The 20,050-nt window shown below is 39.5% G+C and overlaps 1 protein-coding gene across 2 annotated transcripts in view; it reads right to left on the minus strand.

Moving 5' to 3' along the window:
- Positions 1 to 226: 226 nt before the first annotated feature.
- sorl1 (sortilin-related receptor, L(DLR class) A repeats containing) overlaps positions 227 to 20,050 on the minus strand; it is a 74,926-nt gene continuing 55,102 nt past the window's right edge. Inside the window, exons 26-48 of one of the 2 annotated variants that reach the window (XM_032507207.1) lie at positions 19,755 to 19,880; positions 19,332 to 19,442; positions 16,985 to 17,116; positions 16,027 to 16,158; positions 15,715 to 15,849; positions 15,019 to 15,171; positions 14,201 to 14,368; positions 13,468 to 13,596; positions 13,021 to 13,147; positions 12,647 to 12,816; positions 12,057 to 12,169; positions 11,574 to 11,678; positions 11,353 to 11,419; positions 9,929 to 10,011; positions 9,750 to 9,840; positions 9,474 to 9,664; positions 8,244 to 8,363; positions 7,183 to 7,347; positions 6,580 to 6,754; positions 5,809 to 5,915; positions 5,307 to 5,499; positions 4,972 to 5,184; positions 227 to 4,121 (exon numbers count right to left, since the gene is read on the minus strand). In XM_032507207.1, coding sequence (XP_032363098.1) covers positions 4,054 to 4,121; positions 4,972 to 5,184; positions 5,307 to 5,499; positions 5,809 to 5,915; positions 6,580 to 6,754; positions 7,183 to 7,347; positions 8,244 to 8,363; positions 9,474 to 9,664; positions 9,750 to 9,840; positions 9,929 to 10,011; positions 11,353 to 11,419; positions 11,574 to 11,678; positions 12,057 to 12,169; positions 12,647 to 12,816; positions 13,021 to 13,147; positions 13,468 to 13,596; positions 14,201 to 14,368; positions 15,019 to 15,171; positions 15,715 to 15,849; positions 16,027 to 16,158; positions 16,985 to 17,116; positions 19,332 to 19,442; positions 19,755 to 19,880 — 3,074 coding nt within the window. In that variant the 3' untranslated portion in view covers positions 227 to 4,053. Of the gene's footprint in view, positions 4,122 to 4,971; positions 5,185 to 5,306; positions 5,500 to 5,808; positions 5,916 to 6,579; positions 6,755 to 7,182; positions 7,348 to 8,243; positions 8,364 to 9,473; positions 9,665 to 9,749; positions 9,841 to 9,928; positions 10,012 to 11,352; positions 11,420 to 11,573; positions 11,679 to 12,056; positions 12,170 to 12,646; positions 12,817 to 13,020; positions 13,148 to 13,467; positions 13,597 to 14,200; positions 14,372 to 15,018; positions 15,172 to 15,714; positions 15,850 to 16,026; positions 16,159 to 16,984; positions 17,117 to 19,331; positions 19,443 to 19,754; positions 19,881 to 20,050 lie in introns of both variants that reach the window. The other variant, XM_032507206.1, reaches the window with a different exon arrangement.

The following is a 20,050-nucleotide window of genomic DNA, read 5'->3' on the forward strand; positions in this document are numbered from 1 at the left end:
TCACTCCTCCCTTTCCAAGCATGTAGAGAACCTACGGTGGTGGCCTTCCGGTAAAATAAAAACGTGTAAGGCCCTCTATAGAGTCAGTGATTGGTTTGTCCGTCCTGGACTAATGTGGAAACACGGTGGCAACATGGCGGGGTTTGTGCAAGTGGACGAGCTCCAATGTAGATTTGAAGGGCTATTCTAAGCTACAGTATAACAAAAACACAAGATGACGGAGTTAGATTTTTAGCAAGTTTATTCCAGTATAAGTGGTTTTAAAACACCTCACTGTTTTTTCAAACATCTCATTGTTCTTGCAAACTCCGAAATAAGCAAGCAAGACATTAATATCTTCAAACAAGGCCAACAAGTCCAACATGATCAAACTCTGTGGCAAACAACATTTTGAAGCAAACTATTTGACAAGAGTCAACATTAAGACAAGTGGGGAGCAAACAGTCACATAATAACCAATAATCATACTTTGTACATGTGTAAAACCTGACTAAGTAGAGACTAAGAGGCTGGGTTACAGCAGCCGACACAGACAGGAGCAGTGATCTGACAAAAATTAACCAAATGCCCTAACAGTAACCTCCTCCTCTTCAGCCTCCTTAGCCTCAAGTTGTGTGCATGTGTGTGTTTGACTGTGTATGCATGCGCGTGTGCACTTGTGTTCTATCATACAAGCAGTACATCACTTAGAAAACCCAATGTATTCTAATAAGGCATTATGTGGCAGAAAATCAGAAATCAAACTCCACAGAGCAAAAAAACATCATTAATGCCAGAAAATCTGTTTTTAAGGCCAAGAAAACAAAACAAAGTTCATCATGAACAGGTGCAGAGCTAAGTGAAATCAAGCTTAAGTATTGAGAAAACCTTAAATGTCAGTGCAGACACCGTTTAATGATCTTGGGAAGAATAAGATGAAGAAAAAAAATCTAGGCTCTTACTGACAAAAATGGTTTGTTGCTCTGGGTTTTGTGAATTGGGTTAGGGTTGTAAGATTTGTAAGATGTGTCTGCAGAAGCCAGTCTACAGAGTAACAACAAAAAGTCTGTTGTCCACAGTGATGAATGGGTTACAAATTCACTGTAGCAAGGGTGAAACCAGAGTGTGTGCATTAACTTCACAGGTGGTGATTGTAGCATTATGAGCTGGGACAGTACCTTAAAAAGTACAGATATAAAATACATTCATGAAAACATCTTTACAAACAAAACAAGAGAAAGATCAATAGAAGCAGAACACCATCAGTTCAAATGGCTCAAGCCGAGAGGCAAAACACAAATTTCAGTTAATGGACTACAGTATAGGGTCAGGTGAAGGGGGGGGGGGCAGGAGCAGAACAAACATGATGATTCCCCAAAATGTTTTTTGTGTTGATACATTTACGTGCAACAGTTTGACTCTCTATATACAACTGGTACTACTTACTGGTACTTATAAAGGACCATCCAAATTACAACAAATGCATGTTTTGTCACATTCCCCTCGTAGTGTTTAGCCTGACCAGGTTTTGAGATCTGGCTCACAGCCTTCACACCAACACAATGTGAGTTAAAATTTAGTATTTTGTGATGCTCACAGCATAAAACAATTGCATTTAAATATTCAACAGAAACATTTTTTCCCCCCAGAAAAAATGTCCCTGTTAGGGCCCAGTCACACAAACATCTGTAAAGGCTAATATTTGGACCAAAATCTATTAATTTGAATAGAATCACAGCAGTCAGTGGATTCACTAAAAATGTTTCACAGTACGCTTTTATAATTTATTTAGGATTGTAAACAAAATATCTTTGAGTTTTGGACTTTTTGCCGAACATAACAAGTGCACTGTGGATAATTAAGACAAAATGGTTCACCGAAAAATAAATAAACAGTTGATTGGACAATGAAACTAAAAACGTGATTTGATTTAATATTTGTTATATAACTGCATTTTGTTGACATGAAATGTAATTCAAATGATAAGCACTTTTGTATTATTGTTAAAACAATTTGTTAATAAAGCTTATTTAAAAAAACAAAAGAGAGAGAACAGAGAGATGCAGAGCTAACCTTCAGCCTGGTTAGTGACCAAGCTAACTATCATGCTGCTAGCCAGCTGGCATACCTTTTAAAATGCATTTATTTATTTATTTATTTATTTATTTATGGCACTGGATTATTAGCTAATTTGGTTGGCTCCTGTGGCTTGACTCGTGCTAGCATCTGACCGGCTAGCTAGCATAACACTGGTTAACTTCCCAGCCATAAAAAACTTTCCAACTAGCCCCACAAGTAGTCAGTATGTCAACAAACTTCTAGTCCCATCTATTTCACAATAAAATGCTAATTAATTGCCATTTTCTGTGACCAGGTGTGACCAGGTGCTTGCTCTGAATAAACCCCAGTATCAACAGTTTTTAGAGGTGCTAGTTTCTAATCAGAAAGTAGTCCGCTGAAAAATGATCTTGAGTAGCAAACAAACTATTTCTGGAAAGACATGTTGCTGTTGAAATCTCACAGACATATCTGAAAACTTCAGGAAAAAATAACCAAGGCAGTCATTTGCATAATGGTTTAATTTATTGTTTTTCTATATTCTTTTATTTGACTGAGTATTTTTTCACTGTGTATTTATGTTTTTCTATTTTTTGGTCATAATGTTTTACTTATGTGCCCTGTGTTTGATGTGTGCTAAATGTATGGCTGCATAACTGGGGACAAAAGAAAAGTCATTGATTGAAACAAAACTATCTGCATTACTAGATACTACAACTACAGGTGAGTTAAAACATGTTTTCTTTTGTTTGAATCAACCCTTTAAATGCTTTTCTAAACCAGATAGTGAGCCTGAACCTGACTCTTCATCACAACTGACAATAATCTGTGTCTGCCAGTCATTCCACCCACAACTCATCCAGTACCTCATCAAAGGTTTCTGTACCTATTCAACCGTAGAAGGACGGAGCTGCCTAAGCCATGGTGATGATGGTGGTGGTGCTGCGCTGGTGTCCGCTCCGACACAGTTCCCTGAGAACCCACTTCCTCTACGACTACAGCTATAGCAAAATGCTGGGGACAATAATTTGTGGTCCTAGACGATTAAAAAAACAAAACACATTTTACAGAATGATATGGTGCAGCATTACAAGGAAAGGACATTTTAAAAGCCAATATTTACAAATAGGTCTGATGATGTTGACAATGCTGTGAGGGATTCTTCTCCCCCTCCAGGAATATTCTTGTGTCGTGGTTCATGTGTTGCCTCTCCGTACAAACATACAACAGTGTGCTGGTGATGTGAAAATAAAGGTGTATCTATCTAATCCTATCACTGAGTGTCATAGACTTTGTTAATGCATTTACAATAATCAACAGTTTCCAAACGGTTGATCATTCAAACAGATAAACAATTCAGATTCTGTAAGCGATGAAACATGATCCACAGTTCCGACTGCCTCACACTGGGCACCAATGTTACATATACTGCTATTGTACACACTGGTACTTTTACCAAAATATGTAATCATTACGGCTCCGATATTTTCCATTTGTACATATAGTATACAGAATTTGTCTATACATCTGTATTTTTTTCCTATGTGTGTTTTTTTGCATTCTATACCCCAGTCTCTGGATGCTTGTTTTGGCTTTAAGCAATGAACCGCACCTATGGATACTGAGTTTGCATTACAAATAGGGTCTCTCTTTCCCTGGCGTGCTCGAGAAACTCAAATCCTTCACAGTTTGCTTCAGTGTCCACCCTTTTTCTCACAGTCCTTTTTTGACCCCATATATATATATATATATATTTAATATTATAAAAAATAAGTTATTGCGCATCCAAAAAAAGTGCATTGTATATTTGAAAAATATCTCTTTCTCTCTTTACGCTTTTCCATTTTTCTTCACGTTTCCTGCTAATCGGGGTGGCTATCAACGTATTTGGGATGGCAAAGTTTCCGCCAGTTTCACCTTCACTCCATCGTACCGCGCCACTGATGGGGAGTGATGGGGAATAAAGAAGAAAAGGGGAGAAGGGAAGAGAGAAATAGGTAATGGAGGGACGTCTTGCTACGCGATGACCATGGGAACGTCGTCTGAGAAGCCACTGATCATGGGAGCATCTTCATCATCATCACCTTGAGAAGGAAGGAAAAGAAGAGAGGGGGATGTTAAGGAAAATTTCTTTCCTGTAGGAGTCAGTATGTTTTTATATTAATAATGGATCACAGTGACTATGTTCATCGTAAAGCGGTCACTTGTAGTGTAACCCCCATATCAGCCAGTTTTTTTTCAGCACAAAAAACCCTCTAATAAACAAAGTTAGAGACTACATTACTTGTGAACATAGTGAAGCAGCTAACAGCTAACAACTAGCAGCGTTGGGGGAAACCAAAGCAGAATCTGCTCTCAATTGATCTTCCTCAACCGGATGTGTATCTCAGTAAACTGAAATAGAACTGCAAGAACTGAATTTGAATGGTTAGAACTGAATGTGGAAGTATATAGAGAGTGAAGTGAGGATACAATACTGTTTTTAGAGCAACTGAATTCAATTTTATAATATTACAGTTTCAAGTTTATCAGAAGTCAATTCCAAACTAATAAATTCAATTTCCAATGTTAAACAATACAAATTCCAATTCAGTTTTCTAATGCTATAATTTCTGCCAATACATGTGCCTCCTCCATTTCACATGGAGCATGAAGGTGCCTTTTCCATCTGTTAGTGACAAGTAGTTTTTTTAATTCTCCTTTAGAATCCCTACCTTCAACATTTTACAGGCAATCTGACAACCACTGGGAGTTATCATTATCCCCAGCAGGCTCACACTCCTCAATCTTGTAAATTGCACTCCTTGAAGTGCCCAGTCAAGTTAAAGTACTACAGTCAGGTACTGAACCCTAATGATCTCTTGAGTGTCTGCTCTCCAGTGCCTGGATGGCCTAAAGGCTTAAACGGCTACCAAGATATTTTGATTGTCTCACCCAGTTCATCCCCTGAGGAGAAGATGGCTGAGCCCAGACGGGAGTTGTAATGGGAGTTTGCAAAGGCAGTGAAATTGTTTTGCAGTCGGCGGTGTCTGACGTAGAGTGCCACCAAGCCGCCGCACACCCCCAGCAGCAACAGAAAGAGGACCGGGACCACCACCGCCGCCATGTCTCCTGAGTGGCCCTCACCGCGGGAGGCATCACTGGCCCCTGGACAGGTGGAAAAGTAACATTACAACTCTCAACGCACTTATTATTACAAATTTGTGATTTTTGCTAGAGCTCACATTTCAAAGTAAGTATGCGTGTGGTGTGTGTGTGTTCTCTCCTACCGGCTGTCATCTGGTTATAAAGCAGTTGTGCGGGTTCCCCACACAGCTGACCGCTGAGCAGGCAGCGGGCCTGAACAGAGAAAGTGTAGTTGTGTCCCAACAGCAGGGTGCTGATGCGGAAATAGTTCTCTGTGGTGTTTCCCAGGTAGGACGTCTGGTTGGTTACACTGTCATACACATGCACTTCATAGCCCTGTAAACATCATATAAAAGTTAATGGAATATGTTATGACTTATTATGACTTGAAAGAATACAAAAAGAAAGAAGACAAAAAATGCTTATTTTGGAATGTTATTAGACTATATCCACTGGGTTAGAATATAATTATTCCCTAGAAGCACACAATTAAATATGAGTCCTATTCCTAGACAAGTACAGTGGTAGATACTCATATCAAACCCTCTATGCAAAGTTAGTTTGTGGAAAAGAGACTTAGAACACAAGCAGGGTGGAAGAAAAAGTAACACTGTTTAAAACCCATATTGGTCACAGGTGTCTCACCCTGCTCTCATTGAAGCCCTTCTCTCTGACAGCCAGACTCTTCCAGAAGAGGAACACATGATCTTTCTCTGTCAAGATTTTCAGGGCTTCAGGAGCTGGAAGAGGAACTGCAGCAGAGGGAGAATGCTTCTTTAAGCAATGCATTTCTTTGTAAAGACATGTATAGCTTATAGAAAGTGACTAGTTGTACGTCAGTACGGTGGGAGCTTTATTTCTTAGCACTGAATGACATGAGACTGCATCAAAGTTACAAATACATACAGTACCATGGAATGTGTTTCACAGATTCATAATCACTTTTGCACATTGTGAAACATGTTGCAATTAGGGCTGCAACTAAAGATTTTTTTTTAATTCTCTGTTGATTGACCAATCAATTGTTGGTTTGCTTAAGCCCATGTTAGAATGAAATAATGTTTTTATTTTTATGTAAATTACATTTTTATTTACAATACAGCAATATCATACAAGAGATAACAAGCTCTGAACTGCAAAACAAGGACAATGCTGCTAATTTAATACTGTATGTATTCTATATGGATACTTACCTGGTGACAGCTAACTTTGGACTCTTTTAGCACAAAACCACATATGTAGCCATCAAGTGCATATTTAAAATCTCTTTATATGGTTTCCACATGCAGTGAAAGAATGTAAAGATTGACAGCCAGAGGAACAGTAACAAAGGGGGGCAGGACTTAGCAAAAGGTGAATTAATCAACTTTTGCTACATCTCTGCTGCTCCTTCTACTCTATGTCCTGTGAGTGTACCTGTGCTGAGAGTAAAGCTGGCCTCTTTGCTCATGTTGCGCAGGCGGACAGAGATGCTGTATCTTCCTCCGGGCTCCAGGCCTTTCAGCAGGTACTCCACCGTGTTGTTTTGGGTGGTCAGCTTGTAGTCCCGCTCCACCTTGCGGATTACGTCCCGCACATGAATCGCATATGTCTACAGATACACAGACAGCCAGAGAGAGGACAGTAAGGCACCGCCACAAAAAAACACATAAGGTTACAAAAAGTTCTTTGTACCGTATTTCATAGTAGATGATAGAGTTGAGGTCAGATGCATCAAAACAAAAAGTGAACACATTCAGTTTTGCATTATTCAGGTTATTGATGCAAACTTTTAAATCTATTCAGAGAAATAAATAAATTGTGTACTGGTGAGATCCAGTTCAAGTCTATAAGATTGTGCCTGTTTGGTTTCCCAAAAATGTCCTGTTGCTGGATTAAAGACACCTATCAGTGCCGGTGTGAATATCAGCAGTAGCCGATTCTGAGAGTACAATCATTAGGTATCCTGACACACCGTTCTTTATTCCTGATGCTTATCATCATGTATGACCATCACAGTAACATGAGACAGTGCTGTACCAGAGCTGTGTTTGGGGCGTCGTAGGGCGGCTGCCACTTCAGCATGGCCTGTGTCTTGTCTACTCGAACACGATGGAGGTTCCTTGGTGGCAGCCTCTCGTTGGGAATCATTTTCACCACGGCGTAGTCAGAGGGAGGACCCAGGAAGGGAGAGACAGCACGCACCTGAAGGCAAGCCATAAAAAGTACCATCATGATGCTCTGTATCATAAAATGTACAAGTCATGGCATGATGGAAGAGAATAAAAAAGAAAAGGAGTGGACCAACATTACAATATTTTGATATGACTTGGTCATTTTTGACCAATACAATACATCTTCAATCCTAACATGATCTGTATATATCAAATATAATCATAACTAATATGGCTATCTATGGGAGGCAAATGAACCTATGTATGCCAGACATGAATATAACGTATTTCTAACATGCTGGTTTTTAATTGTGTGTCCTATATTGCCCCTATCATCCCACCTATAAACAATAATTACATTTTGAAGGGAAGAAAAACACGGCAAACATTACACACACCCCAAAACAAATATATTGGTTTAAATATAAACTGTATATCAAAATATAAATAGGAAATTGAGTTGAAAAAGAAGAAAAAAAAGGACAAAATCATTAATAAAAAGTTTCCCATTGACAATCTCTCTTTTCTTCTTTTTATAAAAACCTACTTTTTACTTCCTGCACTGTACACTATTATTTTTGTTAATAGTAATTATTGTTGTTTAAGGGTTAGACATTATCTTCCCACAGACATTTCCGCTGGAACAAATCTGGCTCCACGAACAAACTATTTAGTGTGAAAACAAGAGATTGCCAGAAAGATGTTCCACGTCTGTCCTGAATTAACATTTGATTTGAGCTTTACTGCACAAAACAATGCACACAAATACAATGGTGCAGTTTTCCTTATCAGCATATACTCAAACGTTTAATCAAAGCCAAAATATTAAGGAGATCAGGACACACTGGATGGCATCAGGTATTTAAGTGGAGTGAAATAGTTTGTAAAGAGTGTAAAGGAAGTTGGTAGGATGTGGAGAAGACTCACCAGGAAGAGATACTGTTCATCACTGTCTACTGTGACTGTCAGGCTGAGTGAAGTGGTGGAGGCCAGGCGAGGGCTGCGGTACAAGTCCAGGAAGGAGGTGGCATAAAACACACCATACACCTACACACAAACACCACAATAAAACAAGTGTCTACTCAGTAAAGTGGTTCAGTAAAGGCTTTGGTGAGCGAGGTTTTCTTTATAAAACAATATCAAAGTTTAATTTCTAGATATGGAAAATGTGATTCATTTTTAAGAATGTAAAGGCATTACAGTACAGTGCGATAGAGCAATGGTTCCCAACCTTTTATGCTTATGATCTCTTGAAATAAAGCTATGTCTACTTGCAATCCCTCTTGACAGGTTGTCTATGAGTTAGCCAAGAAGAAGAGATTATCCTATTTTGGGTGGTTTCATTTCACTATATTTTTTCCTCATTGTCATTCTGTTAAACATCTTACATATCTTGCTTGACACCTCTGGAGGTATTGCAATAGGTAGGGGCACCAGACACAATGCAGCGTAACACTTAAAGTGGGTCTATACTATAAGTAGGGCTGGGTACCGAATTGCATACTTTTTAGGCACCCACCAAATTGCCTCCTTAGTATTGAGTATCGAAAAATGCCTTGTCATTCAATTCCAAATTTCAACACCTCAAGAAGTAAATCTCATCTGTGTCAGTTGGCTAATAAGCACGAAGCATGCTTCTATCAAGATCTAATAAAGCTTGTGATTGTCCGTCTAACGTTACATGTTGTAAAGGCACACAGGAAAAACTCTACTCTGCAAAAAGAGACGTGGTTTACGCAGTAGGAGCTGAAAAAGAAATACAAATATTTGTGCTGTAAAGTGTAATATTGTTATTATCTTTTGTTGAATTAGATTTTATACAATTTGTATCAAAAAAAGTCTAATTTAGGAACTGTATCGAAGTCACGGTATCAATTTTTTTTTAACAATACTCATTCATAAATATATTTGGTCTATATATATATATATATTTCCCTTCTTTGAGCGCTCAGCATAAAAGCATAATTTCGAGGACATATTTCTGTCCCAAAGTTTATAAAAGTTTCAAATAGTATTTACAACTTTAGTGTAATGTTTTGGTGTTTTGATCATGTGATCCTGTTTTTGGAGCTCCATTGTTGCAGACATCATGACATACAGATAAACCCTTTGTATACTATGTACCAGTCAGAGGTCAAAATCTACTATCTGTTGTACCTGAGCAGGGGATTTGCTGATGGTCCAGCTGCAGTCCACAGCTGTCTGGTTGAGGGCCCGGGCTTTAAGGAGGGGCCGGTCTGGCTGGGTGCCGGTGGTCTGATGATGGGAGAGGGCAGTGGGACTGTCTCCTATACTAGTGTGAGCCCATACAGCCACCTCATACACTGTCCCTGCTGTTAGGTTTGTAGCTGGAAAAAGACAAGAGACATCAACATGTAAATGAACAATGACAATTTCAGAGGAAGAAATAGTGGAGCACTTGACAGACAGTACCTTTAAGGATCCTTTCAGTGACTGTGTAGTTCCTCCTTTCCTTGACATGGGTGTCAAACTGCCAGGACAGAATCACTATGTATTGTTTCACCTTAAGGAAACAGAAATAACCCCATCAGTTGTGCTAATACAGACTGGACACAAGTTTTTAAGGTAACAAACTGAAGAGGTGCTCTTACGTCATACTGGGAGTTGAAGCTGAATGAAAGGCTCATGGAGTCGGCTGTGATGCTGTCAGCGATCACAGAGGGTGGGGGCAGAGCTGAAGCACAGAAAGAGCAGGTGTCAAAGCGGAATTTCACAGGTTTTTATTTTAATTCCGATGGCTGACAAGGAAATCTATTCAGGGTGATTTGCTTGCATATTTAGGGGCAGCAGGCTAAATGATGGCACCTTTATTTTCTCTGGACATTTGAAATTAACTTAATTTAGTTGCTAATGCAAACTCAATGCATTTTCTCCACGTGTGCCAAATTAAAAGCCTTTTTTGGTGAAACATCTGAGGTACAATGTGTGAGTTTTATTTACAGCGGCTTAGAGTAGAAACTAAATTGATTGAAAATGGTATTTACGTTAAAAAAGAGTAACAGAGTGACGAGTATGGTAGTTGCGTCTGTGTTAATTGATTATGGTTTTAAAGTATTGTAAAGCTCCCTTTTTCATTATAAAACAGGTTGAGATGCTGTATCACAATTGTAAATCCACAGTGAAATGCAAATAGCCCGTATTCAGAAACTAAGCATTTCAGAGGGTGAAGATAGATATATTTAGAAAAATGTTTTTAAACATGTAAACATGTTTCACCAAAATACAAGTATGAACCTGAAAATGAGCACTGTACCTTTAAATAGTTGTACCATGTACATTACTAATTAATTTAGCTTAGACATTTCATCACAAAACATTAATGCGTGTAATTTACACGTGTTCGGTAAATGAGACAAGAAAATGGCAAGTGGTTTTCAAGTTGTGTGGTAAGGTTATTTCTAGTCTATATCCATAATGTTCCACTTCCAGATTGGCTCAGATGTTGTCGGAATTTCAGGATTTCCATCTTTTCAGTCGGATGTCAATAAACCCCGTGGATTTATTAGGACTATGGTTAACTGCTCCTCAGATCTCTGCAGGGTAAATCCAGACAGCTAGCTAGACTATCTGTCCAATCTGAGTTTTCTATTGCACGACTAAAACAAACCCTTTTGAATGTACACATGTTCCACCCAAACAAGTTCCTTGCCGAGGCTATTTTGCAGTGGCCTGTGGCTTTTCCCAGTGCTTATGACGATTGTGATTGGTTTAAAGAAATGCCATCAAACCAGAGCATTTTCTCCCATCCAGGAATGCTGTGTTGACTAGACAGACCTCTGACCAAGCGAGACTAGGCTATTTCTGACGACTGAGACAAACATCTGCACTCCCTGAAGAACAGGCAGAGACAAATACAGGAGATGGCAAACAATCCTGTTTACAGCATTCACATTACACATTGGAGTAGCTTCAAACCAGGGACACCTGTACAACCTGAAATACCTGTAGACACCAGTAGGTGCCAGTGTTTTCAAACCAGAGTCTGTGTGTGACACTGTTGGGAGGAACAACTCACCTTTCTTAGGGGTGATGGATTTAACCTCGGTCCAGTTGCCCACACCTCGACTGGTCACTGCTGACACCTGGAAATAATTATCACAGCAACACCAACATTTTAACATCATGTACATGATAATATCACAACATTTTTTATGGTGGAGAAAAACATTTGTTTAATCTTTTTTTTTTTTAACCATGTTATCATAGTGGATGTGTGCATGTGTGTGTGTGACTTACCCTGAACCTGTACAGTGTATCTGGCTGCAGTTCCTTCACCTCAGTGTTGGTTGTTGTGCATCTCTGTGACGTCCAATCGAGACTTCCTCGCTCACTGTACTCAACCTGACATCATACAGTAGTTTGAGGCAGGTGTTAAGGCAAAGGCAAAACAGTCTGACAGGAAATTTACAATCCATAAACTTGTTGCACGGCCATCATTTTCAAATAAAATATGATATGTGGAATTATTATCAAACAAGTTAGACACTGGTACTGCAACAATAAACCTTGTTGCTAAGTGAAACAGGATAAATACAGTAAGCAGGAAGTTTGGTTTCATTCAGTCATCTGCGACTGATAGAAAGTCTCAAAGCTCAGTCAATCAAAATCAAAACCAAATCAAAAGCAACCAGACCATGCCAATCATTTCAAATTGTTTTGGAAATAATACTGACAAAAATGTACATGTGAATCAGTTTAATGCAGATGAAGAAGACTCACAATGTACTCTCTGATGAGGCCGTGTCCTTTGTCAGGAGGGCTCCAGGAAATGTCCACTGTCCCATCCTCACCATTATCACAAGACAGCTGCAGGTTCCTGGGTGGATCGGGCACTGCAGGATGGACACGGAACAAACACAATGAAAAGATGAACTATAGTACAGTATTATAGTATAAATAAGCTTAGGGCAGTTTCACATTTCATTCAGGATGATGAGGATGAACATGGCAGCTATCTGACGTCATAAGATGGGTGTTTGTGAGGTGCAACAAAGGACTGTCAGTCTTTGAGTCAAACTGATTCCCCGCTAGACCTAAAAAAGAGGTTTGCCAGTATTAAATAATCAATTGTACAACGGTGATCACCATAAACTCATAATAGATTAGTAAAGAGAGTAACAGAAAACTAGATTGAGATTTAGCTTAAAACAAACTAGATATTTAAATTTGTCTTGAACATCTGTTGACAGTTTAAACATCAGCAGATAGCAGGATTGCGACTTACCACGGATGTAACTTAGTAAGTATGAAAGTATATGAGTCACAATGACTGAAAATGAGCCTCTGTAAACTGATTGTATGATACTCACAGCCCTCTGGTGTCCTGACTGTGATCACCTCGTTGGTCTTGTGCAGCTTGCTGAGACACTGAGTGAGCACCTTGACGTGGTAGGTTGTGTCTGGTTTCAGCACGGTCAGTTTGTAGCTGGTCTTGTTGCTGTGAGTGTCCATAATGGTCCACTGCTGGGTGCCCACGAGCCTGAAGGCAAAAACAAAAGATAAAGTGCAAGTTATGGTACTGGGAGCAGAGCCCTGAGGGGTTTGTGTTACGCAGAATTATATTCTTGGCAGTGTGGAATAGCAAATGCTGATAAATGCTGATTTTGGTTAATGTTGCCCAATCTTTCAGCGAAACATCTAGAAACATTCAGCTGGTGCAAAGTTACAGGGTGCTTGTACTCACCTGTAGTATATGAGGAAGTAGCAGGAGTCCAGAGGAAGGTTTTTGGGGCGGGACCATGTCAGGGTGATGGCACCCAAGAAGTCTGGGGTCCACTGGAGGTTCTGGACTTTATAAGCCAGCGAGTCCACTGGAAGAAAGAGGGAGAGACTCCTTACTGATTATTATGTTTGCAATGGGTCAGTTAAATTTTAACAAATTAAAAATAAATAAACACCAACAGCCAGCAAGTGGCAGCATTGCACTGCTTTCAATATACTAAATGCTACTTAAGTACAGTAAGTAGCAAGTAGACATACTGGCATTTACAATAGAGCAGATATTGAGTGCTTCACTGAGTGGTTTATATGTGAGTTTCTATTAAAAAATAATATTATCAAGCCATCTAATTCTAACAACGTGTATGTAACCGGACCAGACTTGGTCATGGTGATTGTATTTGGGACCTACGGGTGCAGTTGTCCTCGTCGCTGTGGTCGGAGCAGTCCAGGAAGCCATCACAGCGCTCGCTGTCCAGTATACAGGCTTCACCATCAGAACAGCGAGTCCCATTAACACAGAACAAAGGCCCACGAGTGGCTGCAGAGAAAGGATTGTTTTTACATTACACTTATTGTTATTGTATTACCTGAATTCTAAATATGCCTCTCTGCAGTTTTCTGTATGCCGTGACAAATGAAAAGACTATTTAGACTACTTGTCTATCCTGTATTGTATAATGTTGTCTGTGCAGTAGTAGTAACATTTTACAATTAGTTACAATTAATACAAAATTGGGTATGCACAGTAATGTACCTCTTGTCATCAGGACCTAAATGTGGAGCAAAACTACAAGCTCTAGAGTCAACAGCATATATAACATATACTGCTCAGGTGTCATGTTTTGGTTGCAAATACAGATGCGCAACTTAACATTGTAGTAATTTAGCTTTTTAGCAAATAAAACCAGGACACAAGGATTTTAAGGTGTGGCATGAAATTGAAAATTAATATGTAAGGTTCAGTGTCTTACGTTCAACAGTTTTACTTTATTCTATCCTATCTATTTCTTTATTTATTTGAATCCATTGTTTACCGTTAAATCCAAAACATTTCATAACCTGATTTTTTTCCTTGGTTATCATTCTGTTTCCTTGTTTGTGATGGCATCACAGGTGCACAGTATGCATAGTATCAAACTCACGGCAGTGGGCTTCATCAGAGCCGTCCTGGCAGTGGAGCCGGCCGTCACAGCGCTGCCAGTCGGGGATGCAGTGGGGGGGTCGGCGGCAGAGGAACTGACCTCGACTGCAACGTGCAGGGGAGGGCGGGGCCTGGGTGGGTACTGGAGCCATTGTCACAGAGCCATTAGCTGCTGTTAAAGAAATACAAGGTTAATATTTGCATTATTTTTTTAGTTTCTTCTGTTCTCTTTAATTGTACTATATTAGTTAGTCTGGCTATCACCAGACCAAACCAAGCTCAATAGATCTGAGATTGAGCGTTGGTCTGGGGAGTCTGCTCTGTAATTTCTCTGCACAAGACGTGCGACCAACGGGCATAGTTCAAATGACTCTATAGGCAATTGGAAAGTCCTTCAACCAATCAGAACAACGATCCGGGGGACGCAGAAGCAACAGTGGCATCAACGGGTTGTTGCGCTTCGGTGGCGTTCGGTGGTCGCTGTGTTAATTGTAAACAAGAAGCTGATTAGTTGCTTCTCTATCGTCATCGTGTCAAACCCGCCAATAGCGCGCCAGGTAGATAAGCCAGTTTGTGATTGGCTCCCGCAAAATTGTGAACTAAAGCAAAATAATTATATGTGCAGGTTTCCAGACCGAGCTGCAGGGCAAAATCAAATCTCCGACAGAGTGGGGGGGTTTACCCAGTGTAACATATTCTATCTAGGGGTATTCAGTTTGGTCAACAAAAATAAATACTTTTTAAATAAAAACATTATCTAAAAAAAACATACAAACTTGCAAATAAGATATGAACCACTTCAACAGACAGAGGTGGTACCTGTGGGACATCCCAGCTCATCGCTGCCATCAGGACAGTCAGCGTAGCCGTCACACACCCAGGTGTTGATGATGCACGCTCCAGAGCCACAGTGGAAGCGGTTGGGGGCACATGTAGAGGGACCAGGGGCTACAGTGTGAGGAGTACCACCACCTACGAGGGTGGAGATTCAAGTTTAATGACTGGGGTTGGATCAAGCAAAAATAAACATGGAGCACCATAGAGAGTAAGAATGCTGAAGGCATGCACAAGATTGTCTATCAAAACACAAACAGTTACAAATATGTGAACTAAACAAAAATATGCACTTATGAAGTTCATACAAGTCAAAAAAGTGTAATTTATCAGACATTTACTTGATATTTCTTATTCAAAGTGTTTATAAGAGTAATATAATTAAATATATAATAATAATAATAAAAATTAATAATAACTAAATCAGATCACTTTACAGAGAGACAGTACAAAATGCATTTGCATGTATATCAGGTCGGTACAACAAATAGTTCCCCACTATAATAATGGATAGATGTCAGGGATGTCAGAAGCCGGGGACGTTACACATTGTGTGCTGTAACAGACTCAGAACAAGAGGGATTTTTCCACTGTTATTAAAATCTTTGGTCTTTTCACACATCAACCCTACGTTTTCTGTTGCTTTTAAACAAAGCAGCCTATCACAGCCTAACTGTGTACCTGTACACTGGGCTTCATCAGACCAGTCCCCACAGTCGTTCTCTCCATCACATTTCCACCATGTTGGAATACAGCGTCCATTTCTACACTCAAACTGGAAATACCTGGAGCAGCCTGGGACCTCAGTGGGAGCAGCTGCAACACACAGAGCTAAAGTTAGCAGATACTGCTGCTTCAATATCACTGGACTTATTAACTTTTCAGAAAAAAAAATCAAATGCACATCTATTACTTATTAAACGTGTATTTCACATGGTTTTAATATTAAACACTAGTTGTGTGTATGTGTTAGCATAACCTCTTCCTCCTCACCACAGTTTGCTTCATCAGAATAATCCCCACAGTCGTCCATGCCATCACACTTCCACTCCAGGCTCACACACACTCCGTTGGCACACTGGAAGGTGTAGGCATCACACACTTTGCCAAACTCAGATGGCGTGGCTGACAGAAAACACACAGGAAAGTTAGTGGGTTACACAAATCAGTTTGTTAAAACAAAAAAAAGGCACAGGAAAAAATCAACATGTATTAATCACAGTGAGCGTATGAAGCAGAATAACAAAAGTGACAGTGTTTGAAGGAAATGTATAGATGCAAAGTGTTTAAAAAAAACAGTTGCGCCTATGTACAACAGTAGTAAAAATGTGTTTGAAACGTATCCAATGTTAAAAGATCCAACATGCTATGTAATGAAGAACACAACAAATTTGTGAAACTTCAGGAAGAAAATTCCAAATTACATTTTGTTCTTTGTCTGTTTGATACCTGTCATGTTTACCTTATACATACAATGTATAATGTACATGATGTTTCAAAATTAGGATTTACATTAAGCAGAGCAAAAGAAGAAATTAAAGATTCTGGATCAGGTAAAATGACACTACTGAACCAGTTTTGCACCTAAGAAAACAAGTGATAGACAGAGCAGCTGAGCAGGTTGTTGCTGCGTAACCAAATCCAAACTATTATCATCATCTCTCAGCAGTTATTATCTCACAAACAACAGTCATCATTAGTTAGTACAGTTTCTTACTAATAGTTTAAACTAATACAGGTTGTCGTATAGTTCAGTCCGGGTTTCGAATTACTGCAGATTTAAATGCTGTCTCTCACTTTAAGGTAATGAATCTTGAGAAGACTGATCAAATTCCCACAAATCAAATCACGTTGCACTCTGTGCAGACCTGCCTTTTAGAATTACTTCTTTCGATAGTTTTATGAGAATCGTAACTTGTTGTGAGCAGGGATTAAAGAATAAGAAACACACCACATCCGGCATAGTCGGCGTCCTCATCAGATCCGTCTTCACAGTGTTTGATCCCGTCACAAACCAGGGACTGAAACAGACACTGGGCTCGGTTCTTGCATACAAACTCCATGTAGCGAGTACACAGTGGGTCTGTGGGTGATAGACAGAAGCCAACATGCAAAATGACTTATAAACACACTATGGCTTTTTACAACATTGTAACAAGCATAGAATGATAATCTGTATGTTTTACGCAATACAATGTATAACCCAGACATGGGTTAATCGTGGCCTCTTTTATTTTTTCCAAAAAATGCTATGGCTCAGTGATATTCTCAATAAAACAGATTGGTAATACATCTTTCTATTGTTTTTCTATTATATACATATTTAATGTGGCAATGAAAACAGTCTGCGAAATCCTTTTAACACAGGTATGCCTCCTTTAAACCCTACTGAGCTTTAACTGTCGGCCCCTCTAACGGTTTACCTATACTCATAAGACTTTCCTTCAAATTATAACAAATGTATAAGTCTAATTTGCACTTCCCCTGGTTATTATCCAGTGAACTTTACAGCATTATCTGACATTAACTTTTGATGCATATATTCTAAGGACTGTGCCGGTGGGCTTTCTGCACAATATTTTTGAAAAAAGTTATTAACGGCGTTAACGCAAATCATTTTAACGGCGTCAATTTTTTTATTGTGAGATTAACTTTTTTTTGGGCCTGGCAAACTTTGTAGTTTTTTCACATGCTTTTGCAACGACTAGTAACGTTAAAAAAACTACAACACCACACCGGATCTAGCTGGATCGGAAACAAAACAACAGGCACGCCGCACACACTTGTTTGGGCTTGCAAGCCGGCCAAAGTGTGGTAACGTTACGTTTTGAGTGAACGGCGAGCGAGAGACGCTGAAATGGATGCCAATAAGATTCTAAAAGGAAAGTTTACTTTTTAAAAGTTACCAAATGGTTCCATTGACCAGACCAAAGTGATTTGTGTGTTTTGTTGTGTGAACTGAGCCATCATCGCAGCACGTCCACTCTGAAATTCCACTTGATGGCCAAGCACACAGCTGATGTGAATTCTACGCCCCCTCGACAAAGTATTTTTTTCATTCTTTTATTGATGGACAGAGTTACATTGTGTGATAAATTATTTGTTCCAAGAGTGAATGTTAGTGTGAAATTGAACACAACAGTAGACCATATGCCAAGGTTGTTTTCAATTAAAAAAACACATGGGACAAAAAGAAATCAGGGGACATTTAGAATAGATAAAATTTGTGACATCAATGGAATTAATCACGATTAAATATCTTAATCGCTTGACAGCACTTGGAAATATTAAACCAATGTTTAGCTGACATTAAGTTCACTTACATCTTTATTTTCTCTCACTCAAATAATGAATCTCAGGATTTTTGTGTAACTCAGAAACCCTTCTAGCAACAGTACATTACCAGACAGGATACCCCCTCCATCCACCACATCACTCCTGTCCTCCAACAGCTCCACTGGCTCCCGGTCCAGTTCCGTATCAAATTCAAAATCCTTCTATTAGCATTCAAGGCCATCCACAACCTCGCCCCCCATATTTGTCTGATCTCCTCCAGCGTCCCACTCCTTCCGCTCCCTCAGATCCTCTTCCTCCATAAACCTGTCTGTCCCCCCCCGCCCGTCTCACCACCATGGGGGGCAGAGCATTTAGCCGCTCTGCTCCCCGTCTCTGGAACTCACTACCCCCCCAATCAGAACATGATTCATTCCCCCATTTCAAATCACAACTAAAAACACATCTGTTTATAACTGCCTATTCCACTTAAATTCTGTTGCTCCGCCTTTTCTGTTGTATAGTATTTGTTTTGCTGTATAGTATTGTTTTTTCTGTTGTTAGTATTTGTTTTGCTGTTGTATAGTTTTGTTTTTGTTTTGCTGTATAGTATTGTTGCTGTTGTATAGTATTTGTTTTGCTGTTGTATATTTGTTTTGTATATTGTTGTTTGCTGTATAGTATTTGTTTTGCTGTTGTTATATTTTGTTTGCTGTTGTATAGTATTTGTTTTGCTGTTGTATAGTATTTGTTTTGCTGTTCTTATTTATGATTCCCTGTGCGCGTCCTTGAGTGCCATGAAAGGCGTCTTTAAATAAAATGTATTATTATTATTATTATTAAAATATTACTTTATTCATTTTTTTTAGCCATCCTGTTGGACCTAAAGTTGTTGTTTTTCTATTCAGTACCATAACCAAATTTGCATAATCATTTACATATGATCTTCCACTACCCGGCCCTACTCATTTGACTCAGTATCTGATGACTAGTTTGCATTCTGCTAAAGAAATGGGATCACTCACCACAGTTGTGCTCATCAGCGCCATCTGAACACTCCTGGATGCCGTTGCAGTGTGCAGTGGCTGGAAGGCAGGTGTGATTGGAGCAGAGGAAGCCATTACACCGAGTTCCCTCTGCAAACACACAGAATAATGTAAATAAAAGATTATATGATTGCTAACAGGGAAAATTAGCTCTCATGACTCTCCTTAGCTATAGCTGTTTATAACTGTCATGTCCAATAACGGTGGAAAAGGGAAGCCTTGCAAACCTGCCTCATATCTGATAAGAAACAAGATTATGTAAACAAGATTATTTAACACTTTCACTAGGAATGTATTTACACTAGGGCTGGTTGGTTAGATTATTGTTAAATGACACAATACGTTACAAATATATGTCGTCAGTACATTCTGTCACGATGACAATGTTGCGTATCAACTTACCACAATGTTGGGGGTCTTCGTCTGAGTCATCCTGGCAGTCGTCATCACCGTCACACATCCAGCGCTGTGGTATACAGTGACCCGTGCGACACTGGAAGCTACTGGCCTCACATGTGTGGTGTCCCACTAGGGACAAACAAAAAAGGGAGAGATTTAAAACTTAGAGAACCTGGTAAAACAGAGGTGCTTCACAGACAAGAGCGTTAACACCCTTTGATCTGTTATGTTATGATTCCTGCAAAACAAACAAACACACACACACACACACACACACACACACACACACACACACACAC

The sequence above is a fragment of the Etheostoma spectabile genome, chromosome 3, assembly GCF_008692095.1.
Source record: "Etheostoma spectabile isolate EspeVRDwgs_2016 chromosome 3, UIUC_Espe_1.0, whole genome shotgun sequence".
NCBI lineage: Eukaryota > Metazoa > Chordata > Actinopteri > Perciformes > Percidae > Etheostoma > Etheostoma spectabile.